Source organism: Bolinopsis microptera, chromosome 3, assembly GCF_026151205.1.
Source record: "Bolinopsis microptera isolate Bmic1 chromosome 3, MBARI_Bmic_1.0, whole genome shotgun sequence".
Taxonomy (NCBI): Eukaryota; Metazoa; Ctenophora; class Tentaculata; order Lobata; family Bolinopsidae; genus Bolinopsis; species Bolinopsis microptera.
Genome location: NC_087074.1, coordinates 7859678 through 7881732, shown reverse-complemented (window position 1 = coordinate 7881732; position 22055 = coordinate 7859678). Strand labels below are relative to the sequence as shown.

The window sequence follows — 22055 nt, the reverse complement described above, 5'->3', positions numbered from 1 at the left end:
ACACTAATTTGAGTTGTTAATAAACATAATTTAATCATTTATTCCCAAGAAATAAGTTCAAGTGTGAAATTAATTAATCTTGTTAATCATCATATTATTAAGATTATTACAAATCATCATTTCTGAAACCGTTGCCAGATAAAGTCATATCAGTGCTTTTTATGTCTAATTATCATCAATGGAGAAATATTTCGATTCAATTCAGACAATGGATCAATTATATTATGATTTAATATTTCCACAAAATTTGTAAACACAAAGAAATAAGTCATCACTTCTTGTACACCACCAGTTAGCACATGTATATTAGTGAAACACCTTATTCCAGAACAAAACATTCCAAACAAATGCAAAGTTAGACCAGTCGAATTGAATTTCAGAATCTAGATCTTCAAGAACTTACTGGTCCACAGTCCACACATGGCATTTATTTATTGTGCCTTCCTGAACTCTTCAATAGTTCAGTGCATTTACTTTGTTGGCATGAATCTCCACGTTTTTCTGCATACTTTGGAAGACCCCGGCCACTATAGATCAGACTTAGTCAATCGTAAATTATTCAGATTCGCTATCAGAGGAGGCAAGGTATCTCTCGCCATTATCCCTGGTCACTGTTCACTGTTCACTGTTCACTGTTCACTGTTCACTGTTCACTGTTCACTGTTCACTGTTCACTGTTCACTGCAACTGTTCACTGGTCACTGTTCACTGGTCACTGTTCACTGTTCACTGTTCACTGTTCACTGCAACTGTTCACTGGTCACTGTTCACTGGTCACTGTTCACTGTTCAGTGTTCAACGATTTTTCTTTATCACTCTGAAGTTCTTTATACAGATTTTTCTCAGGATTTGATCTATTTTCTCCCAACAATTTATCAGCAGTCCGTCTGATGAAATCATCTAATCGCTCCCTAAAACTGTTAACAGAGTCAGGGGTATATTTTTCAACCATGTGATCTATTTCAGACTTGATAGAGGGAGGTTTACCATACCTTCTCTTAAGGTTATCTGACATACTCGGATCAGATGTTCCCATGTAATCTCCCATTTTGGATTGTCGCATTGTAGTGTCGGAATAAGGGACAAACGCTTTGCCAAAAATGAAAAGAGCCGCGGTGCTGCCGATTCTGAAACAAATTAAAATTTAGATTCCAAGCACATTTAAGAAGTGTTAATTATGCGGGGAAAAGGATATCTAGCGGTTTACACTGTAAAAACGCTATATCATAGTGTAACCGGACCAACCGGTACAGGGACACTACTCAAAATGTTGAACTTAAGAAATCTAGAATTTGGAAAAACCGAAATGCGTACGGAACAGTCCTTTTTTAATCAAGTTTTAAAAACCTGACTTCATTTCTCCTCAAGCCTGTGTGCGAAAACTCACATAAAAGCAGTTCGTGTGACACCAAAATACATCTTTTGACGGTAAGCATGGCTCCACTCATGCCACTTCAAACTCCGGACCTGAGGTTGCTCCCAGTTCCGTCTGGTCCAGCCCATTCCGTCTTTATTGACACTTTTGTTCATAACACCCATTATGCTTTCCTACTGTAATAATTTGAATAGGAAAGTCAACGAATTATTACTCAAAATCAGAAAAATAGGTGACCATAACATTATAACCCTTATTTAGGTAAATTTTTAATACTTGTTTCAGCTGTTTAAATTTTAGGGACATATTATTATTTTATCTGCAATATTTCGCTCTTCTCTCAGGATGCAAGAACTATTATTCAACATTAAATTGCATTGATGATTGCATGTTGTTTTTAAAAATGTAACACACATTTAAATTAAAAATCACAGCATAAAATGGAAAACAAAAGTGAAAAGTTGCTAACCGAAAAATAGATTGACTCACTTTAATAAAACCGATAAGAAATTTACTATGCAATTAAGTAACCACTAGAAAAGAACGGAGACCTCAAGATTTTTCAGGTGTTATATTAGTGAAAAGAAATCCCCTGTCAGGCCTAAAGAAAGTAACTCTGACAGGGTTACCCCCAGACTGCTGCACAGCCCTACTGAGATCATCTTTAGTATGTACCTCGTGGTTGTCTATAGCTATTATTACGTCACCTTTATCAAGATTCGCATGATATGCTGGTGAGTTTTTAGCTGAGTCAAATACAAAAACACCTGAACTCAAACTGGGGTCAAGTTTACCCTGCTGGTGAAGGAAATTAGCCATTCCAGGGGTGAGAGTGATAATGCGTAGTCCGAGTGAATAAGTAACTTTCGAAATACTAGAAGAGTGCTGCTGTCCTTCGGAAAATTCTTTAAGAAATCTTTTCACTTCCGACACTGGAATACTGAACGCCATACCACTGGCGTTGCCAAGGACTCCAATAGTGTTAACAGCAATAACTTCCCCTGCCAAGTTCACCAAAGGCCCACCTGAACTACCCGGATTTATGGCCGCATCCGTTTGAACGTACTTAGAAGTGCCAACTTTGGGGGCCTGGTGTCTCAGCATGTCATTATCAGAAATACTGCGTGCAGTGTTGCTCACTATGCCTGCTGTAACAGTATTGGGGAAGTGAAGACTATTACCGATTGCCACTACCCACTGCCCTGGCCTCAGCTTTGAATCGTCACCCATTCTTATTTCAGGTAGGTCTAAATCAGTTTCCACTTTAACGAGAGCAAGGTCAGTTAGGCTATCTACCGCTACAACGGTTCCGGGTATTTTCCTGCCATCTCCAAGTACAACGGTAACACCTTTACAGCCAGTTATCACGTGCTCGTTAGTGATGATGTAACCCCGTTTGTCTACGATAAAACCGGATCCAGAACCCTGAACCTCAAAAACATAGTTCTGTCGCTGCTTTACATCGATTGATACGACTGCTGGCAAAGCTTGCTCTGCAGCATCTGCAATGAATTCAAATTGGTGCAAATCTTTTTTTTCTTTGCAATGAGCGGTAAATCTGATAAAAGGGTTTGGTGGTGTTTTCAATACTTTCTTAACTAACATAGTCGTTTGTTCGAGACTAAATTCATCGTATTTGAGTATTGAGTCTTGGTGGCAACAAGTATGATTAAAGAGATGCAAGGAGGATCCAGCTGCTGCAGCTATAACATGATACTTGTAGCGTGTGAGAGCTCTAGTAAACCAAGACATTGTTTTATACTTTTATAATCGACTCATATATCCTGGTTCCTAAAAGTAACGAGTTTTGATCATGTATTAGAAGTGAATTAATCCCCGACTGTTAGCTTATCAAAGGCACTACAACTTTAGATAGTTAGATGTTGTGGAATGTGGACATAATCTTAATTCTATGCATTTAGTTTCAAAATAAAGCCGCAACAACATTCTAGACACTATACCTGATACCACTGTTGAAATACACTCAATAATTTTATTTTGCTGTTTACTTTGAAAAAAGATAGGCTTTAGGGTCACTCAGTAAAGAATATAAGTGGTCAAAATTAGAAAAACAACCATTGTAAATTTGACCAAACATCGAATCATTGAAAAAGAGTAAAGTTGCTCAAAGACATTTTAATTTTAATACCGCAATTACAGAGTCAGACATGCAAAATACTACGCTGTCCACACAAATATCATCAAATACCACAATTTAAATAAGTGAATTTGACTAATCAAGATTTAAGATCTTCTCAAAATCGAGTTCCATTGTTCCAAATTTTTCAAATAGTATGACTATAACTATGTATGCAATAATATAAGTCTACCTATGCAACTTAAATATTATAGGTAGTAACTAAAAAAGAATTCATCGGAAAAAATGTACTATAACTAAACTGCACATACAGATAAATATTAAAAACTATCAGATAATATTTCTATAATTAATTAATCTACAAATAAAAAATGTTTCAACAAACTAAAATGTCACTAAAAAGGTTAAAAAATTAAATGTAATACTCAAATAGTTTAATTAGTTTAGCTAAAACCTCTTGATACTGCTACAAATTAGTTAGAATGCTTAATCTGAATCCTGCTGCTAGAAAACTTTATCATAAACTGTAGAGTGTAATCAAATAACAGGAATATTATTTGAAAGATTAAACTGATTCAGGAAAATTATTTCTTAAGGCATACATCGAGTCCCTCAGATGTGTTTTCAGTCATCACACAATACATTTCATAAGCTGAAACATGAGGTTTGTAACGGAATTGGTATGTGTTCATAAGACGAGCGGTATAAGTCTCCATACCGTCTTCAAAATCAACAATCCTCTTCGTCAGACCATCCATCAGAGCCCCATCAATAGCTGAATACTTCTCGTTAAAATGGAAGTTCTGCTCTTTAAATGAGTACTGGTAAAAGTACCGAGGGGTTTGATCTGCCCTGGTCAGCTGCTCAACAGGAGAGTGATAGTAGAGCAGATCAAGCAAGTCCCACCCTCCATTAGTAACTCCGACAGAGAAGGAAGGATGACCCCGACTAACTGGAGATACTGGCGGCATCAGGAAGTGGTTAATGTAACCGCCGTTTGGGCTCTTTCCCACGTACCAGTTGTCAGTGTGTTGATGTGCAAAGAAGGAAAGTTTTATGATATTTGAGAATCGGCCGACTATATCGTTAAATCTGGCTACACAGTCTGGTTTCCAGGTCATGTTTTTGTTAGAATCCCATCTAACCAGGTCGAGGAATTCTATTTCAGGTGGGATATGGCCAAAAAGGAGTACAGAAACTGATTTCTGATTTTCAGCTTGATGGAGCGTTTCGTTTAACCAATCAAATTGAGCACCAATGTCCTCTTCTGTGGCATTCATACTATTACTGAATACATTGGTGTTTAAAGCCACCACCCAAAGCGAAGAACTGTGCTCAACTTTGTAGAATCCGTGTTTGTTGAAGGTTTTTGTAGCTGACAAGAGTTGAAATTCGGTTGTATGGAGGCCGGGAAACAAACTCGTTGATATCATAGAGTACCATCGCTCTACGTATTCAGGAATGCGATAGTGCACAGTCGTTAGATCGTGATTTCCTAAAGCAAAGTAAACAGGAGTCGAAGGAAAATAAGAAGAGACAAGGTTTCTTACTTTGTTCACACTTTCTAAAGATGGCTCAATTCCCTCAATCCAATGACCCACTAGATCACCGATGATAAGAATAAATTCAAATGGTCCAGTCTTATCTTCTATCTCCTTGAACTCGCGGATAGTCATGTTCAGTAAAGTAGAAGATGAATCACAAAGTTTTGCTCCATATGGTGTCGGATAATGAACAACCCACTCACCTTCAACATCGTCCCCATTACGGCAATGTGTATCGTTTTGATATTGGTCCATATGAATATCAGCTAAAACACCAAAATAACGACCGTTTTCATAATTCAGGTCTGAGTTCGTGAGCTGCTTGTTTATACGAAACTGATACCGAGCAACTAACAGCAATCCCGTCAGCAAGATGATGAGTAAACCCAAGGCTGCGACGCTTTTTCTTTGTTGTGAACTGCATAATCCTTCATCGTTTGGATGCTCACCTTGAAATTCCAGCAACATTCCAGCAATCCACCATGACCTCTGACATAAATGATATGAATTAATAATAAGAAAATCAGGAATAGAACAAGAAGTATCTGTGTATACTTTTTGACTGACAATCAAGTATCACTACCGCTATTTACAAAGAATGACATGTACCAAATTGCGAAGGAAAAGGTCAATTCACACAAAATATGACTCAATTTTCTATGTTTATCCAATTCAATACTCTAGCTTATTATTCCAAAACAGTTGAAAGTAATACAAAATTGATAATGCAATATAAGAATAAACAATCTGAAATAATTCGCAAATTTCTTATCAGTAGGCCGTATAAAAAGCTACCTTACAAGACATATTTATAACGTACGAAATGTGGCGGTTTTCCGAAAATTTCGCCATATTTTCGGACCGCCAAAATTTCGGTCGTCGTAATAGAATCCGTCGCATTATCTTTTAGCTTATTTCAATGACTGTGCCTTCACTGCTTTATTTTGTTTCTAAAAAGTAATATCAAGTAAAATAAATAAATAAATTCTGGCATCTTGGGACAAATTATCACCACACCAATGACGAATTGAATGTCAAGCAATACAGTTTAAATTTGCATTAAAATACATGTATGTGCTAACATGAAAGTCTTACAGTCTTAATACAGACTAAGTTTGAACATGATTTTACCGAATTTCAGAAATTTCCTTACTGCTAACTGTCACAAAAAATGATGAAAAATACCCTTATTTTCTGTGACGTCCAAAATTTGACGGTTTTTGTTCAATTTCGCCATATTTTCGGACCGCCAAAATTTCGGTCGTCGCAAATTAGGCCGCCATAAATATGTCTTGTAAGGTATGCAGAAAATGAGAGGTTAGCCAAATTAGGAAGTTTACAATATTTTTAATGGGCTACTTAACTTGAGACGTGATATGTGTGTTTATTGTTGAATCAGATAACTGCTCAACAATTTCCCACTAAGTTTTTATTGTCAACTCCACATACATAATTTAATTCATTTAAAAAATAATATACAACGAAGTTCAGCTTGTAAAACGAAACAAAGTTTTAAAATGTATTTCCCCCTCAGGGGAACACTTCTCTTTTCAACCTTAACCAATTAGCAATTCCAACCTCGGTGTGATAGGTTCATTTTAGTATTAACAAATGTGATAATATAATATTAACAAATATTTATAGGTAAATTTAGCAGGTAAATCAATAAAATTCAATTATTATGAGTAAAGCATTATCGCCAATCAATAAATTAATTAAAGTACATAGTTTCAAATTTTGAGATTTCAACTTTAGCCAAGATACCATATTGGCACTAATTTGAGCGGACCAAACTGTAGGCAGCCCCAATTGTGACCAAAAAAGGGCAGATAGTTTAAATAATAGTCGTTTAAATTAAGGCCGATAAGGTAGAGCTCTATACTGATCAAGTATCATATATTAGATAATAATATGATCGAAAGGCTCGAATCAAAATGTGAAATTGTATAGTCTTCCTTCCACATCATTGTCCTATTGGGTTTATATTTGGAAACCTGGAATAGTGATAAACTGGGACAAATATGACCAATAATAACCACTGCCCTTTTGTGAATTGCAGCATTGGATAAAACTTCAGATAGCCACTGCAGTTGCTGCATCCCCGATGAAATGTTGACATTAGACCTTACAGCTCTATACTGATCAAGTATCATATATTAGATAATAATATGATCGAAAGGCTCGAATCAAAATGTGAAATTGTAATCAGAAAAGCATTTTTTGACACCCTCAACTGTATTTTGGGTCATGGTACAAAACATTTGATATGGAGAAACATTAGCAAAGTTGTAGAGGAACTGGTATGAATTGTATAGAATCTTTTTGTATGTGTTTTGCATGTCCTGAACATCTAAGAGTCTGGATGTTAGAGTAAAGAGGAACTCATTTGTAATCGGGATGTCCTCAACAATAGCGTGATTTTTGTCGTGATAGTAAAAGTAACTCTCTTTAAAGGAAAATTGAAAGAGATATTTCGGCTCCTTGTCTTGCCTTGCATAGAAAGATAGTGGACAAAAGTAGTTCAAAATATCCAGCAAATTCCACTGATTATCAACAACTCCGATGGAAAAGGCTGGTTCGTTCTCATATACAGGGGATATTGAAGGAAGCACATAATAGCTCACGAAGCTGGACTTCGATTCATGGTCCTGCATTTGCTGAACAAACCAAAGGTAAGAATGGTGATGAGAAAAAAGTGTGAACTTGATGACACCACTGTAGGCGCTGACAATGTCATTGTATCTTGAGATATAGTCTTCCTTCCACATCATTGTCCTATTGGGTTTATATTTGGAAACCTGGAATAGTGATAAACTGGGACAAATATGACCAATAATAACCACAGCCCTTTTGTGAATTGCAGCATTGGATAAAACTTCAGATAGCCACTGCAGTTGCTGCATTCCCGATGAAATGTTGACATTAGACCTTACAGAGAAGGTTATGGAATTGAGTGAAACAATTTGAAGCTTTGCTGAATGCTCTAAAGTAAAATAGCCTCCAGTCAAAAAAGTTTCCTTTGCTCTGTGTTTGGCAAGTACATCAGTTGAAGCATTCATCATCGGAATTATCGTCATCCATATGCTCTCAAAAAATTGACTAGAGTTACTTGGCTGCATATAATCTTCAGGCATATCATTGTTACCAAGGGTTGAATAGATTGGGATATCAAATTTTGAATGAAACAAATCAGACGAATTCGCGATAACGTCCCTATTGTCGACATAGTTCCTAGTGTAATGATTCACAAAATCACCCAAACAAAATACAAGATCAACATTACCAACATCATCAATTAGATCTGAGAAACTGTCAACAGTGACTGTAGCGAAGTCATATTTTGTGTCACATCCAGTAGAACCATACTCACTTTGATAGTGTGTAAAATATGTTCCATTCCACCACTCACAAGCGGTGCTATTCTGCTTTAGATCAAGATGTAAGTCAGATATTATTCCAAACTTAGTGTATCTATCATAGTCTAATGAGAGGGGTGCTAAGAAGAAGCTCAGGCGAACTTGAAGGTAAAGAATGTATGAAAGGAATGCAAGAAGAACTGTGAGTATTATGCCAGACCATACACTAATATTTCGTGAACTGCGGTAGCGAGAAGTATCCGAATCTGTCTCATCCTTTTCTTCCAACATAACCTGCAATGAAGTAATTTATGATTGATCATCCAGCAAAATGTGTTAATTGATAATGTTGTACACATTATTAGGGGTCCCAAACATCGATTTTATTTTAGTTATGAACATTAATGCAATAAGCAAGCAAACTCAGTAAAATTTCACTATTGGCACATAATAAAAAGTTGTAACAAATACACAATCTAGCATCACATAACATAAATATTATGACATAATCATATTTTATATAAATATAATACATTATTTTACCAAAATAAAGCTCATAGGTACAATTTATTTCCATACACTTGACTGGTGTCTGAGAAGGCAAAGCAAACATATTTGTCGATTCACTGCAAATTGACTGATTTTAAATCCCTTTCTCATGCAAAAAAGCAAGCACTATAAGTTGCTTGAACACCTCACAAACCATAGTCAAGCCCATAAAATATTTAAAAATAATTATTAGACTAAAAACACTGGATATCCGACAGCATCATATTTTACAGATCGATTATTTATTGTAATTGGATTACTGACAGAATGTTCATGAGTCTGAGACCCCTGATTTATGAACCAACTCTGCTAGTTTTTATGCCATATTGAGAAGATAAAGATATAATGCTGTTTTTCTAAACAACTGAAAGAATGCAGAACTTCAAATAATTATTATAAACAATAATTTACTCTGGAAATTTACATAACAGTACTAGGTATGCTCACTCTAAATAACAATTAATAAGAATACCTATGCTATTTAGAAATTATTAACAGTTGAAATAACTACGATTATCATCAATTCACGTTAATGCTGTTGTAGTTAACTTGAGAGGAGCTAAAGTTTCCCGCGGTAGTTGCCTGTTATTGATCATCATGTTCAAAGGAGTATCAATCCGTAACATCTCAAAATCATTCAACTCATTGTCAATCACAATATTAACTGCAGATTTTTGGGGATAAGGAACAGTCATGACATCTCCCAGCTTAGGTGCTTTTCCACAATCAATATTATAAATGTTCAATGCAAAGCAGTTACTTTCAGTGTCAAGACAAATACAAACAAAAGGTGTTCTTCCATTTGGGACAAAACTGCTTATTAAAATGCAGTTGATTGCTTTGTCTTCATTTGTACCAGCATTAAGTTTATCAAAGGTTGTCATTGAAACTTTAGTAGGCTTCTGGCTCAAGCTCTTTTCCTTTAATTTTCTCAGCATCACAGCAATATTTTTCCCTTTAAGCTTTCCTTTGTTTTTAATAAGTTGTCTGGTCTTTAAGATCTGATCTTTGAGATCATTAAGCTCGCTGAGGCACTCAGAAAACTGAGGGTGGATACTTATAGCATCAGTAAAGTGAGCAATAGCATTGTTGTAATCATCCAAATATTTGAAGACTATGCCCTTGTTGTAGTGGTAATCTGGATCAGACAATACTTTTTCGTCAGCACTGGCTTTACTGTAAGCATTCAATGAACATTTTAAATCATTTGAGGCTTGTCCGCATAAGAAAAATTGAGCAAGGTATGCATTGCCAAGTATATACCAGGAAGTTCCATCAGTGACGTCCAAGGATACTGCTTCTTTGCTTATTTTCACGCTCTCCTCAATTTCTGCATTTGTTACAGACTCTTGCTGCCTCATCACAATAGATAGATTTCGCAGAGAAACCTTGTTTCTTTCCTGATTAAGAGCCCTTTCAAAACAATTACGAGCTCCTTTTTTGTCTCCTTTCTTCCAGATGCAATCCCCTAATTCATTCCATATTTCAAACATAGTAGGATTCATTTTTGCAGCATCAATAAGTATTTCTTCAGCTTTAAGGTTATACTTATTTCCAACATTCAATGCACAACCTTTCAGATATTTCAATTGGTGGGGGTCCAGAGTGAGCTGATCTAGATCTTTCGATACCCGTTCAGATTCACAGGACAGCCAATCACACTTTTGATCTTCTGTGGCTCCAACATTGTTCTTGAAATAGAAAGCTTCATCTCTTGCAAGTATCTTGATTGCATTTTGCCCATCCTCCATGACCTGTATAGTACATTTAAAACATAAGTTTTGTTATAATTGATTGAAATAAATTTTCGTGCACATACAGAATGAATGGTTAATAATTTAATATATATGTAGACCAAGGTCTGTGCACGGGATGCTTCCTGGAAGAATCCAGTTCTTTTAGCAGGGCACCCTACCTAAAGCCAAATTGAGATATAATAATCATATTTCTAGAGAAATAATCAGAAATCGAATACCAATCAAATAATATGATATATAGGAGTAGTAACCATATTTACTATGCAAAATGCCCCAACCACATAGTGTAAATTTATATAGAATTCAAATTCCATATCATCATTAAACCTCAATAGTCAATATAATAGCCCAGGCAAAATTAAATAACTTCTTATATACCTTACTGTCATACTACAAATTAATTAAACATTTGAAATCTGTTAACCAGAGAATAAATTTCTAAACCTAATGCAAGTGAAATAATTTAGATGCAATAATGAATGCCTAATGTGAGTATCATCTGTCAATGTCCTTGTAAAAAAGTCTGTAAAAGAGATATGAGTAACTTATATAGAAGAAAAAACAGGAAGTTGTCGTCTGTTGAAAAATAAATAAAATATCTAGAATATAAATTAGAATATAAAATAACATTCAGTCAATGTGTCGTCAAAATGTACAATTATCAAATGTTAAAACTGGGTGATACAGTCACCAAAAATAAATACTAAGTATAATAAGTAAATAAATTAAATGTGGTCTATAAAACTACCACTAGGTATAATAGGTCAATAAATTAAAAGTGGTTTATAAAACTACCACTGTGCGAACCCTTATTTCAATATTAAGAAAATAATAATGATAATAATAATAAAAATAAATACAACATTTATAAACCGCCTTATAGCTAAATCATATAACTCGATATAATTTAATCCTGGAGATAAACTCCAGTGCTTTCTAAAGCGGCTCTTACATTAACTGAGCTTAGTTTAATTGAAAATTAGACATGACAAGTTCATTTTACCTATGTAAATGCAAAATCAATCAAATGCTAGAGAAAAGAAGTATGTTTTAAGTTTGGTCTTGAAAGATGTAACTGACTCAGCTGATCTTATGTCGTATGGCAAGGAATTAAATACTTTAACTGCACAGTGACTAAAAGCTTTCTCTGTGTTTACATAGTTAGGAGAGGGCGGAAAACTAAGGTAAAAATAATCATTATCAAGACGTACATTTTTAAAACTTTGCTGCCTAGGAGATATCAACTCTTTTAAGTAAGGAGGAGCTATATTATGATATCATGTATGTGAATTTAAGATAATGAAGTTAGTAGTATTACTGAGCTGTGTTTACATAACACTACAATTTAGATGTACTGATTGGGTATTTAACGATACCTGATCTTTTGACAGCTCCCTCCTCATAAGGGCCTCAAACACCGATTTTTCGATCAATCAGTTGAGTCGACCAATAAAAATTCACAGTATAATATGTGTAGATCCAACAGAACCTTAAGATCACTGATAAAGCTATTTTAAACCGAAAAGATGCTACATCATAAAACATTTGGAAGTAGCATTATGTTTTATAAAAACGGTCATTCAAACAATATTATATATACAATAAATTGAATCGAGTGATGCAATTGGCAGAGCACAATCATAAATCATGAGCAATAAATCTCATCTTTCCCTCATAGCTCTTTTCAGGGATCAAGTTGAAGGACTAATTGGATATAGGGGCCGTCCATACCTTCTTTGTCTTGGCCAGAAATGCACAGTTGAAACAATCACAGTTATAAAACATTAATCTAGTTAATGATCATATAGATGTTAATCATGATTAGTGATATTCATAAATAAATTGTCAATTTAAAAATTACATGTGAATAGTATCAATTATAGTGAGTTATGTTTACAGAACACTACAAAAAATCAAATTCTTGATCTTAATTTGGCAAGACACCTCAACATATATAATAATACCAAACACCTATCCGTTCGGTATGCCTGGCACTCGTTTCGAACTTCTTGTATACATCCGTGAAAGGATATATCCATGATAGGAGCGAGCAATAGACTAGCAAGCTAGATAAGTCATCATTTAACACTCAATCACGTTTCCGATCATACAGTCCACCAAGGAAACATTACTATTGACTATATGATGTGTAATTTTACATAGATTTAACGGATTTTAAGCTACTCCCTAAACTAGGTAACACTGGGATTCTGGACGATGAGCGCAGAAAACAAACCTCTAACCACTTTAAAAAAACTTTTATTCACCACAAAACAATCAGTACATATTAATGTTATATTCATAGATAAATTCAAATTTGAAATTCTGCCATATACATAGCCACACAGCCACACATTATTGAAAAATCTTTAGGTGCGTTCCGGCTGTATACGCCGCGCGCAGGGCCTATTCAATATGCCGGCCGTGCACTTTGGCCGGCCGTGCACCGTGCACTCCGCGCCATTCCGGCCGCCGCGCGCGAAAAAAGGTTGCATCAACGTGTGTCAAATAAGGCTTGATCATGTGTATTTCGGAACAGATTCTTCATTTTTGATCTTCATATGTCATATTAAGTTCATAAATTATATATCAAAATTCGAAATTAAAATATTAAAGCTTGAATACAAAATTCAATCCAACGATTTGTTAGGTCGTCTGGGGTCTTTTACATATTACGTAATCAAATTTTTTGGAACAGTTTTACCCCCCTCCGTAATTAGTTTTACCGCTCCCACTAAGCTAAATCGCTCGCCCAAATTTTAAGAAAATTCTTGTGTAAAAGCTCTGAGGATATAATAGCAATCTTGATCGGTGTATTTTTTACCTGGGGACCTCAGGCTATTATGTTCATAAACGAATAGAGATTAGGCGGAATGACAGGCTGAGCGCGGCCCAGTAATGTATTTTTGGACGCTGATTCCAAATTACCTCCCATGCCCCATGACGCTGACGCGTAGGCTAAAAATGCTTTCCTGGAGAGTTATGGGCAAAAACTGTTTTGGTCACGTGACATGGACAGGCTAAGTTAAACACGAATTCGATTGTTTAGGGCTCGGGTTGCATGGGTCATGGGTAGGGTTATCGATAGCTTAGGGTTATTTATCATACGTTGTATGACCCGCCGCGCACGAGTGCGATAAAGGCCTAATAGTAGAGGCTCTTACGGGCATTGTCTGCTCGATACGTTAGGGACCCCAGGTACACCTTACTAGACGTATTTTTGACCGTAGAATCGATTGAAAGTGGTTTCAAGATGATTGGACTGATTGTTCTGGGGTAAAATCGCAAAAAACCGATTTTTGGGCCAAAAATAGGCCAAAAAACCATGTTTTTTGATATTTTGAGCAAGTTAATTTTGTTGGCATGTCGGCAAAACTTGCATAAAGATAGCTAAAAGACAGCCGCACAAGATTGTATAAAAATAAAACAAATCCCTCTATTTGTTCTGAGGTAAAAATCCAAAAAAGTTGTAAAAATTTTGACTTTTTTGCTTTAAGTTTGAATAATTTTTTGCAGTTGTATTAAATCAACCCAAAAATAGTCACATCGTGTTTGCCTAAATTTTTCCTTTCCGAGAAGTACCCACTTCATATACTTAATCGAAGTTTGAATATTGTCACTCCGCAAGCGTTTTTGCCAAATTTTCGACGCGCACTACGCGCAAAAGCATTTAGTTGTTATCAATTGGCACCCGCGCGTTCATCATAAATTTCAAACAGCTATAACTCAGCGAGATTATGTCCGTTCTAGCTCATATTTTCACACTAAATAGAAAATAATGTGATCTTATTGCTGACAAAATATGGATATAATTACTTTATTTGCCTTAGAGTAATAGACTGTCAAAGTTTAAAACGCGCATTGGTATAGCACGTGACTAATAAGGCCAAATTTATACTTCTTAACATATTATCGATCCTTAGACATCATACTATTGTGTCCAATTAGCGGTTAGGTCTCTAAACTCGTAGCAGAAAACACGTCTTTTTGCCCGTAAGAGCCTCTACTATAAAGGGGTTTCACCGTACCATAGTAAAACGACCGTGGCGGGGTCACGCGCACGATGCCTGGGGACCTCAGGCTATCATGTTCATAAACATGGAGATAAACATAGAGAATGACAGGCTGAGCGCGGCCCAGTAAGGGTCACGACGTGATACAAGGGCTTATGGTTAGCAGTTAGGATTAGGGTTGGGATTATGGATTATAGTAAAACCGTTTTGTTCGGCTGCAAAACTATTAAACCCGAAGTCACGTGATAATTTTTGGGCGAGCGAATTAGTAAGAGCCCAGTTTTACACATCACACATATAATAGCTATTGTGTCAAAATTACACTAGCGTAATCATTTGGAAGTCCTCTCATACTGATTACGTTAAATATGTGAACGGGATCATGATGATTAATTACTTTACACTCGACTGTCACTTAACTTTTTCACCCAGTTCTGTAATCTGTAGCTCTAGCTAGGCGCTGGCCCTGAACGACTATTCGAAACCCTAGCCCGATCTTAATTCTTATCTGATCCCAACCCTAACCCTAACCCAATACTTTAAAAAGTTACCTGGGGACCTCAGGCTATCATGTTTATAAAGCCTGTCATTTCGCCTAATCTCTATTCGGATTGTTCTATGATTATGAACATAAATAAAATAGCCTGAGATCACCAGGTAGAGTAGCTCTGATACGTCCGATTAAGTTGACGGATGTTACTCGTCTAAATTTCTTCGAAGTAGCGCGCGCCGCTTTCTTCTCGAAATGTTAATGGCAAGTGCTACGAAGTAGCGCGCGCCGGGCCAGACCATTAACAATGGTCAACCGATTAGGTAAAGTTTTCTGGGTTGTATTCGGAACAATATTTTTTACGAGTATCACCCGTTATTATAGGGGTCGTTCACATATTACGTAATCATTACTCAAAACAGTAAACAATTTGCAAATTGAGAGCAGGAGTTGAGCTATACTTAAAGTTATGTTATCCGAAAAGTTATGTCATATGTTATCCGAAAATCGTAGCAGAACTTTTCTACGTATGGCATATACTTTATTATATCTTGGCAGCATCCAAAAGCCTCACAACCAAATTTGTCATATCCACAATGAACTCCAAATATCAGAAACTACTACAGAAAAGTTTACGAAATCATAGACATTGATTGAAGAACTAAACTGAAAGTCAAGAATAAAATTGATCGAAGAAAAATTGAAAGTTAAGAATAAATTTAGTCAGAAAAATTCGTTGCTGTCACCAGTCAATAGACACAATCTACGATAATATCAAATATCAGCAAATTCTGTCCAACTTTTATCAAAATCGTACTGCATACTGGGATCCACAAGTTGTAAAGATTTATTATTTGTTCTGCACCAGGCCCAGAACGTGATCTCCGACAACTGAAAACATTGTAAGTATAACATTAAAAGAATTGCCACACGACTGTTACATGTTACTGTTAGGAGTCTTTTTAAACAATAACTGTAGGCACGATTTATATCCCCGCAAATAGTGGGTCTTGTAGACTTCATGAATTAGAGTCAATTTTTTTCAGCGTATCGTGCAGTAAAAAGTAAAATAGCGTAAGTACTTTCTAGTTCTGTCGAGCGCGAGGGGAACAAAAGTTATCTTAAACGATTCCCCGTTCACTGTTCAGTTTTGTAGAAACACGTGTCAATTTAGTGCACAATTTAGCACGTAGTATTTCATACACGTATCAATTTAATGGGATGTTCTTTTTGCGGAGAAAAGTTCATCCCTCTAGTGTCTAGATACTAGATCTGTTGCAGTTTACACTGTTAGCTTTTTTGAAATCGAGTTGCTCTAATATAGTATATACCTTCTCCTGAGGAGACTGTTTGAAGATTCACAGAGCTTTGCAAAAACAACTCTTCATCATTGCTGATCTGAAAAAACAAGCATACAAAAATAACAGAAAAGATTAAAAAAAACACAATAAAATTACAATCCCTAAAAAAAATTACAGTCCCTAATCATATTTATAGCGCGGATTATCTATTTAGCGATGTTTGATGACTGGTGAAAAGAACAAGTATTTTATTTTTCTGCACCTGTTGACCCAGTTTCTTGAGAGCTGTAAGTATCTCTATCTTATCCTGTTTACTTTCCTCTGCTGTTCTCTTTCCTAATACTACATCTCGGTCTAGCTGGGGTAATAATCAGAATTATTATATCCCAAGATTAGAAGACTATGTAAACTTTAACAACATCAGGTCGCAAAATAACTTAATAAGTTATTTCTTCAATCTTCATGTTCAGAAAATATGAACAAAATTAAGAATTTTTAAACATCCCACAAAATCTTCACCAAAGCTTATTTCCAAATTCCATTAATTAATCAATTCGTAAGGAATAAAACACGATTCAAACCCCTGAATGTGGAATGTAAAGCCAAACGTTTTCTGTAAAAGTCCACAATACCTGTGTGAGTAGTGTTCTGAGCTGGGCAGGTTCTTGTTTAGCGAATAGTCTCATGACTTCCGGAGTTTTAAACGCGTTGCTGATAGCAGCTTGAGTAGCCTGAGAAGGATATTTTAGAGTTTTGATTTATTACAGATCAGGAATTTAGGCAAATTTAGGGACGCAGTTATCAGACATGTAGGCTGAACGAGGAGAAGAACCTACTTACTAACTTGAGTGAGGACAATTCATCCTCCAAAGTTATGTTACCAGAGGTAGCTCTATCCAAGCTGTCCTGAAATTCCTTTAACTGTGCCAATGTTTCTTCTTTTGTTTCTTCGTACTCCTCATCATCCAAATCTTCCCTGAGTTTAAAATGTTTTTAGGCAAAACTACTTTTACCTAAACAAAAAAAAACAAAAAAAATGTTATCCCCCCCCCCCCCCCCCTGTTTTACAGTTTTTTTCACAACACATTGAATATCACAGTTTGCAACACAAAAATAAACATCGGTAAAAAGATAGTACAGAAAACTTTCTATGAAACAATGAAGAGTTCAGAGGAACATAGTCATAATCGAAACTCTTAGAAATGACAAACAACTCGTACTATTCATATTGTAAACAGTACACAGTATGTAGACTGTAAAGGGGTCCCCTAAAGACATCTGAGAATGAGCCGCGCACTGTGGCATACCTGCATTCTTCTAGATCTGCTAGCTGACTGAAGAGCCGGTCCAGTTGTTGTTTCAAGTTCTTAACAAGAATAGGTGCCGACATCACCTGTCCAGCATTTATTGGAACTTAGCTGCTAATTGTAAATTAGGGGATACTTTGTGATAATTCATCAAATAGAAGCACTCGATACTGTCAAATCTGTCAACCTAAACAAAAGTTCATGAATCAAAACTTAAAATTTACAAGGATAAATTTTGAGATTTGCAAAAAAAAACCACTCGTAGCAAAATACTTGTAGTAAAATAACTGTAGCAAATTCCAATCTTACATGTTCCACAATCCATACATCAAATCATCTTAAAACGGGTTAAGATCTTAAGATACAGTAAACTAGGTCTGTTCACGTTCCTAGAAGGAACAGTTTATATCTCCACAGAAAGCACACTCCCCAAATTGAAAGCACACTCCCCAAATTTAAAGCACACTACCAAAATTGAAAACACACTCCCCATATTGAAAGCACACTTCAAATTTCATGAATCGAGATAAAATCTTTTGCAATCAGCATTGTATTCGGATCAATGTATGTACTTATACAAATCACTTGGAATACTTTGCGAAGAGAATGACAAACTCAAAAACACTAATGTCTTATTTCTCCGTGAAAAGCACAATAGCGTCGTAGTTTTTGTCGAGGTGCTTCGAAAGTGATCTTAAACGATTCCCTGTTCAATTTTGGTCAACACACGTCAACTTATTGCAGAATCAATCAATTTGAAGAATTATTTCATACGTATCAAATTGGCTGTGCTTTATGTGGAGATATAGTGCGCGCCTTCCTAGAATAATAAAATCTGTTGAGTAGTAATTACATCTTTTCCTTGTCAGTAACAAAACAGTTAAAAGCAAAAATCAAACTTAAAAATAACTCATTCATACTCTGAAAGTTACTCTAATAAAGGTAAATAAATAAATTAAAAACTTCTTTTACGATAAAACCTAAGAAAACTAAAAATGTCAGTATTGTAATTTAGATCAGTCGAGATCGCAAAAATGGTTGAATAATTGAAAAATGTATAATCTAATTGGTTAAATGACCTATTACCTAATGACTATCAAATATTACTACCCACCAGAACCTTCAAATTCTAAATTAGGACTGGTCACTAGGTTGGTAGCCAACTCCCTTAACTTAATCAGAGAACAGTTCTGAGCGAACCACTGATGGGCAGTTTTACAGAAACTGTCCAAAGAGGTGTTGTCTACCATACTGTTAAAAGATAAAAAGAGGGGTTCTAACATGGACGAGTAAAGTTTCATCAGGGGGTTCAAACTAACTTGCTGCTCCAGAAACTCCGAATATTGAGTCTCGACTATACTGGAACCGTAACAAGCGGAACTGATCCCGTTTTCTGGGATCTGGGCTTGCTGAGAGATGATGTGATCTTTAGTCTGGTTGATGAGTGAGTTCAGCCTGACTATCTCGGTCTCCAGAGTGTCTAAAGAAGCTTCCTCCTTCCTCAGGTACTCGGCAGCGGTGTTGAGAATGGCAGCGTGGGTGTGTTTGGTGCCCACTGGAGCGGGAGGTAGCACTTGCTTCAGGTTCTGTAACCTGTCCTTCATGGCTCGTCTCCTCTTCCTGTCTATCTCTATCTCGGAGAGTTTCTGTTTATAGCCGGAAGCCTGCAGAGGTTGCTGTTGCTGTTGTTGCTCAGGGTAAGGTTGCTGGTGGGAGAAGGTTATTGGTGGTTGAGGAGGATGGTGGGATCCCTGTTCTATAGGACCACTGTACGAGGTCTTGTCGGAGTAACAGTATTGGAGACGGGTAGGAGGGTAGTAAGCAGGACCTTTAGGTACCGGCATGTTAGGGTTCATGTACATGGTCTGATGAGTGGTCTGGAGAGGAAGAGAGGGGTTTGCTAGAGTGGTGGTCATGTTGTAGTCGCTGTTCTGCTCCATGTTCATAACACTTGGTGTGACTGAAGGGGGTTGCTCTGAGAACTGTCTACAGGCAGACTGTTGAGTTTCTACTCCGTTATAAGGTCTCTCCTGTCCCATGTAGGGTTGCTGGGGGTATGGGGGCCGGTAGCCCGGATCAGGGGGCCGATAAGGGTACTGGGGCTGCTGGGAACCAGACTGGTAGTACTCGGACATGTTAGCAGCCGTGGCTAGGGTGTTAAGACTGGTCGTGTCTATTTGATCCTCGCTTGATGTTGTGACTTGTGGGGGTCCTGAGGTTGTTGTGTGTTACTATTTCGAACACTTTGGTACAGGATTTTACAGAACATTCTAGTGAAATGGTAAGAACTCATGAATGGGGACAGGTCTAAAGTTACATAATAATATGGTTGGTAAAGCTTCTGACCTGTTAAAGGATAGAGAACAGGGGTTGGAGGATGATAACCGTTAGCACTGGATACTGGCTCAGTTACTGGTACCTGATACACATTTAGATTTATTCTTTCAGATCAGTAAAGTTATATATAATATATATCATTTAAAACCTTTACAAATGAATCATAATTTTAATTTGAATAATCCAGCATATATCTCAGGCGTCTTTTCAGTCCCATTCTTATCACCTTATCAACCCATGTCGGTGTATCAAAGTTGAGAAGGTTATCGCAGTTGCCGAAGAAGTCCGGTAGGTCGAACTGAACTGACAGATCTAAAGCTTCCAGATCACTGAACCCATTTAGCATACCAGAGAGGACTAGATCATCGACACCAGGTGAGGAAATATCAACTTCTTCCTGCACAGAGACAAACTTCAGTGTTGTGGTAAACTATATTTTGGTTAAATACAGTGGTGTTGCGGACAACAAATTTCAGTTCATAGCAATAATCATGCCTTTATATTAATGGAAATAATTTTTTAAACAGTAAAAACCTGCTGTTTATCTTTGACGACGAGGTTGTCGATCTTAATCACAGGTTTGAGTGGTTTTCTGCTGTGCCTCCAGTTGTTGTATTGTGCTCTGATTGCAGTGTGCTTCCTGTAACACGTAATTAGCAATTATTAATTATGTGTAATTGCGGTAATTACACCATCATATGCAGTTCATCGTTAGAAAAGAAGAATATTTGCAAAAATGTGTGATGAGAGTTGAGCGAAGAGTTTAACAATGCACACCCCCAATTTTAGAAACGATTAATTTTATTTAATGCTCTATTTAATGTTTTATTTAATGTTTTATTTCATATTTTATTTGATGTTTTATTTAATGTTTTATTTACTGTTGTTGACATGATGGTCACTAACATACCTGCACCAATAGTGGCCCTCAACCACTACAGCCAGCACTCGGGCGTGGTACTTGTCAGCTAAAGGCATTGGGTTTGCGAACTTTACCACTGTTTCTTTTCCTTTCACGAAATGTACATACCTGAGTTACAGTTTATTTGACCAGATACATTTTATCAGTGTTGGATTCATTGATAAAAGAGGATGTCACATAATAAAGAAGTCGGTTGGAGAGGGTAAAAAGAAATCTAGTCACGACTCAAGTTCGCTGATTGAACCTCTAGAAAAGTAATCCATTTAGTTATATCATGTTATATCTAGTTATAATATCATGTTTAAATACTAACCATTGTCTCCAGATGGTATTGTTGATGCGGGTTTTCTCAGCGAACCCCTTGAAGTTATCAGCGGGTTTCTTCCACCAATGCGGAGCAACTATTGGGTCAGAGAACTCCGCTTTTAGTGGCTTTATCACCTCCTTGTACAAATCATCTTCTGCTATGTTCGAGTTGGGAAGCTCATCTCTCTGGAATGATTAGTAAGCATTATATTATACAATAATATGTAGATTTAAACTTTGCGCTAGTTTAGCCCAAATTAGAGACAGCAAATTCGAAAAATTCCGGATTATTTTAACGGCGGATCGACTTTTAAGTCGAAAATCCACGGGATCACTATCCACTGACCTTGTCCTTTTTAGTCCGTTTATCTTTCTGCACAGCTCTTATTATCTCACTGTCCATAAGTTCAGGCCGTGTTGGCTCGTATCCATAGCTACGGTAACCTTTCACTGGCCATGCTATCTTAATTAGGAGAAGGAAATATAAGAATTTGATATATATATAACGTAACACTAACTGGTCACTGGTTTGGTATCGAGGCTTGTAAATTGATTTTCCTGATTGTTTGGCTGGTTTACAGTGGTTTTAGTAGTACTGCACAAAAACACTAGCTAGTGTAACATCTAGGGTAAAAAAGACTAGAAACACTGCGGGAACACCCTAACACTACCCTAATAACCGTGACAGAGCACAAATATC

General features: G+C 36.5%; 7 protein-coding genes across 9 annotated transcripts in view; 1 reads left to right on the top strand and 6 right to left on the bottom strand.

Annotated features, from left to right (window-relative positions):
- The window catches only part of LOC134812251 (2-oxoisovalerate dehydrogenase subunit beta, mitochondrial-like), a 704467-nt gene that overhangs the window by 419820 nt on the left and 262592 nt on the right, over window positions 1-22055 (top strand). The window lies entirely within an intron of this gene.
- Window positions 1743-3127, bottom strand: LOC134812649 (serine protease HTRA1B-like). The gene has a single exon (XM_063820142.1). It carries the CDS (start codon window positions 3125-3127, stop codon window positions 1928-1930), a length of 1200 nt encoding a protein of 399 aa, XP_063676212.1. The 3' UTR covers window positions 1743-1927.
- Window positions 3530-5485, bottom strand: LOC134812647 (sphingomyelin phosphodiesterase 1-like). The gene has a single exon (XM_063820141.1). It carries the CDS (start codon window positions 5483-5485, stop codon window positions 4058-4060), a length of 1428 nt encoding a protein of 475 aa, XP_063676211.1. The 3' UTR covers window positions 3530-4057.
- LOC134812925 (sphingomyelinase phosphodiesterase C-like) lies at window positions 6320-8676 on the bottom strand. Its single transcript, XM_063820531.1, has one exon. It carries the CDS (start codon window positions 8662-8664, stop codon window positions 7204-7206), a length of 1461 nt encoding a protein of 486 aa, XP_063676601.1. The 5' UTR covers window positions 8665-8676; the 3' UTR covers window positions 6320-7203.
- On the bottom strand, window positions 8815-10677 carry LOC134812248 (tetratricopeptide repeat protein 5-like). The gene has a single exon (XM_063819523.1). The coding sequence runs from the start codon at window positions 10671-10673 to the stop codon at window positions 9447-9449; it is 1227 nt and encodes a 408-aa protein (XP_063675593.1). The 5' UTR covers window positions 10674-10677; the 3' UTR covers window positions 8815-9446.
- LOC134812256 (protein LZIC-like) lies at window positions 15836-17879 on the bottom strand. 2 transcript variants are annotated; one of them, XM_063819531.1, is made up of 5 exons: window positions 17791-17879; window positions 17116-17214; window positions 16746-16841; window positions 16514-16580; window positions 15836-16073 (listed from the first exon to the last, which is right to left on the bottom strand). In XM_063819531.1, the coding sequence occupies exons 1-5, from the start codon at window positions 17794-17796 to the stop codon at window positions 16033-16035; spliced, it is 309 nt and encodes a 102-aa protein (XP_063675601.1). In that variant the 5' UTR covers window positions 17797-17879; the 3' UTR covers window positions 15836-16032. The 2 variants fall into 2 exon arrangements, with proteins under 2 accessions (XP_063675601.1, XP_063675602.1); XM_063819532.1 differs by lacking the exon at window positions 17791-17879 and adding an exon at window positions 17328-17399.
- On the bottom strand, window positions 17791-21818 carry LOC134812240 (MLX-interacting protein-like). Of its 2 annotated transcripts, XR_010159911.1 has the most exons (8): window positions 21702-21818; window positions 21363-21541; window positions 21038-21157; window positions 20662-20767; window positions 20354-20524; window positions 20137-20209; window positions 18607-20002; window positions 18051-18199 (listed from the first exon to the last, which is right to left on the bottom strand). XR_010159911.1 is itself a non-coding variant. In XM_063819508.1 (7 exons), exons 1-7 carry the CDS (start codon window positions 21756-21758, stop codon window positions 18897-18899), a joined length of 1812 nt encoding a protein of 603 aa, XP_063675578.1. In that variant the 5' UTR covers window positions 21759-21818; the 3' UTR covers window positions 17791-18896. The 2 variants fall into 2 exon arrangements, 1 of the variants encoding a protein (XP_063675578.1); XM_063819508.1 differs by having other exon boundaries at window positions 17791-20002.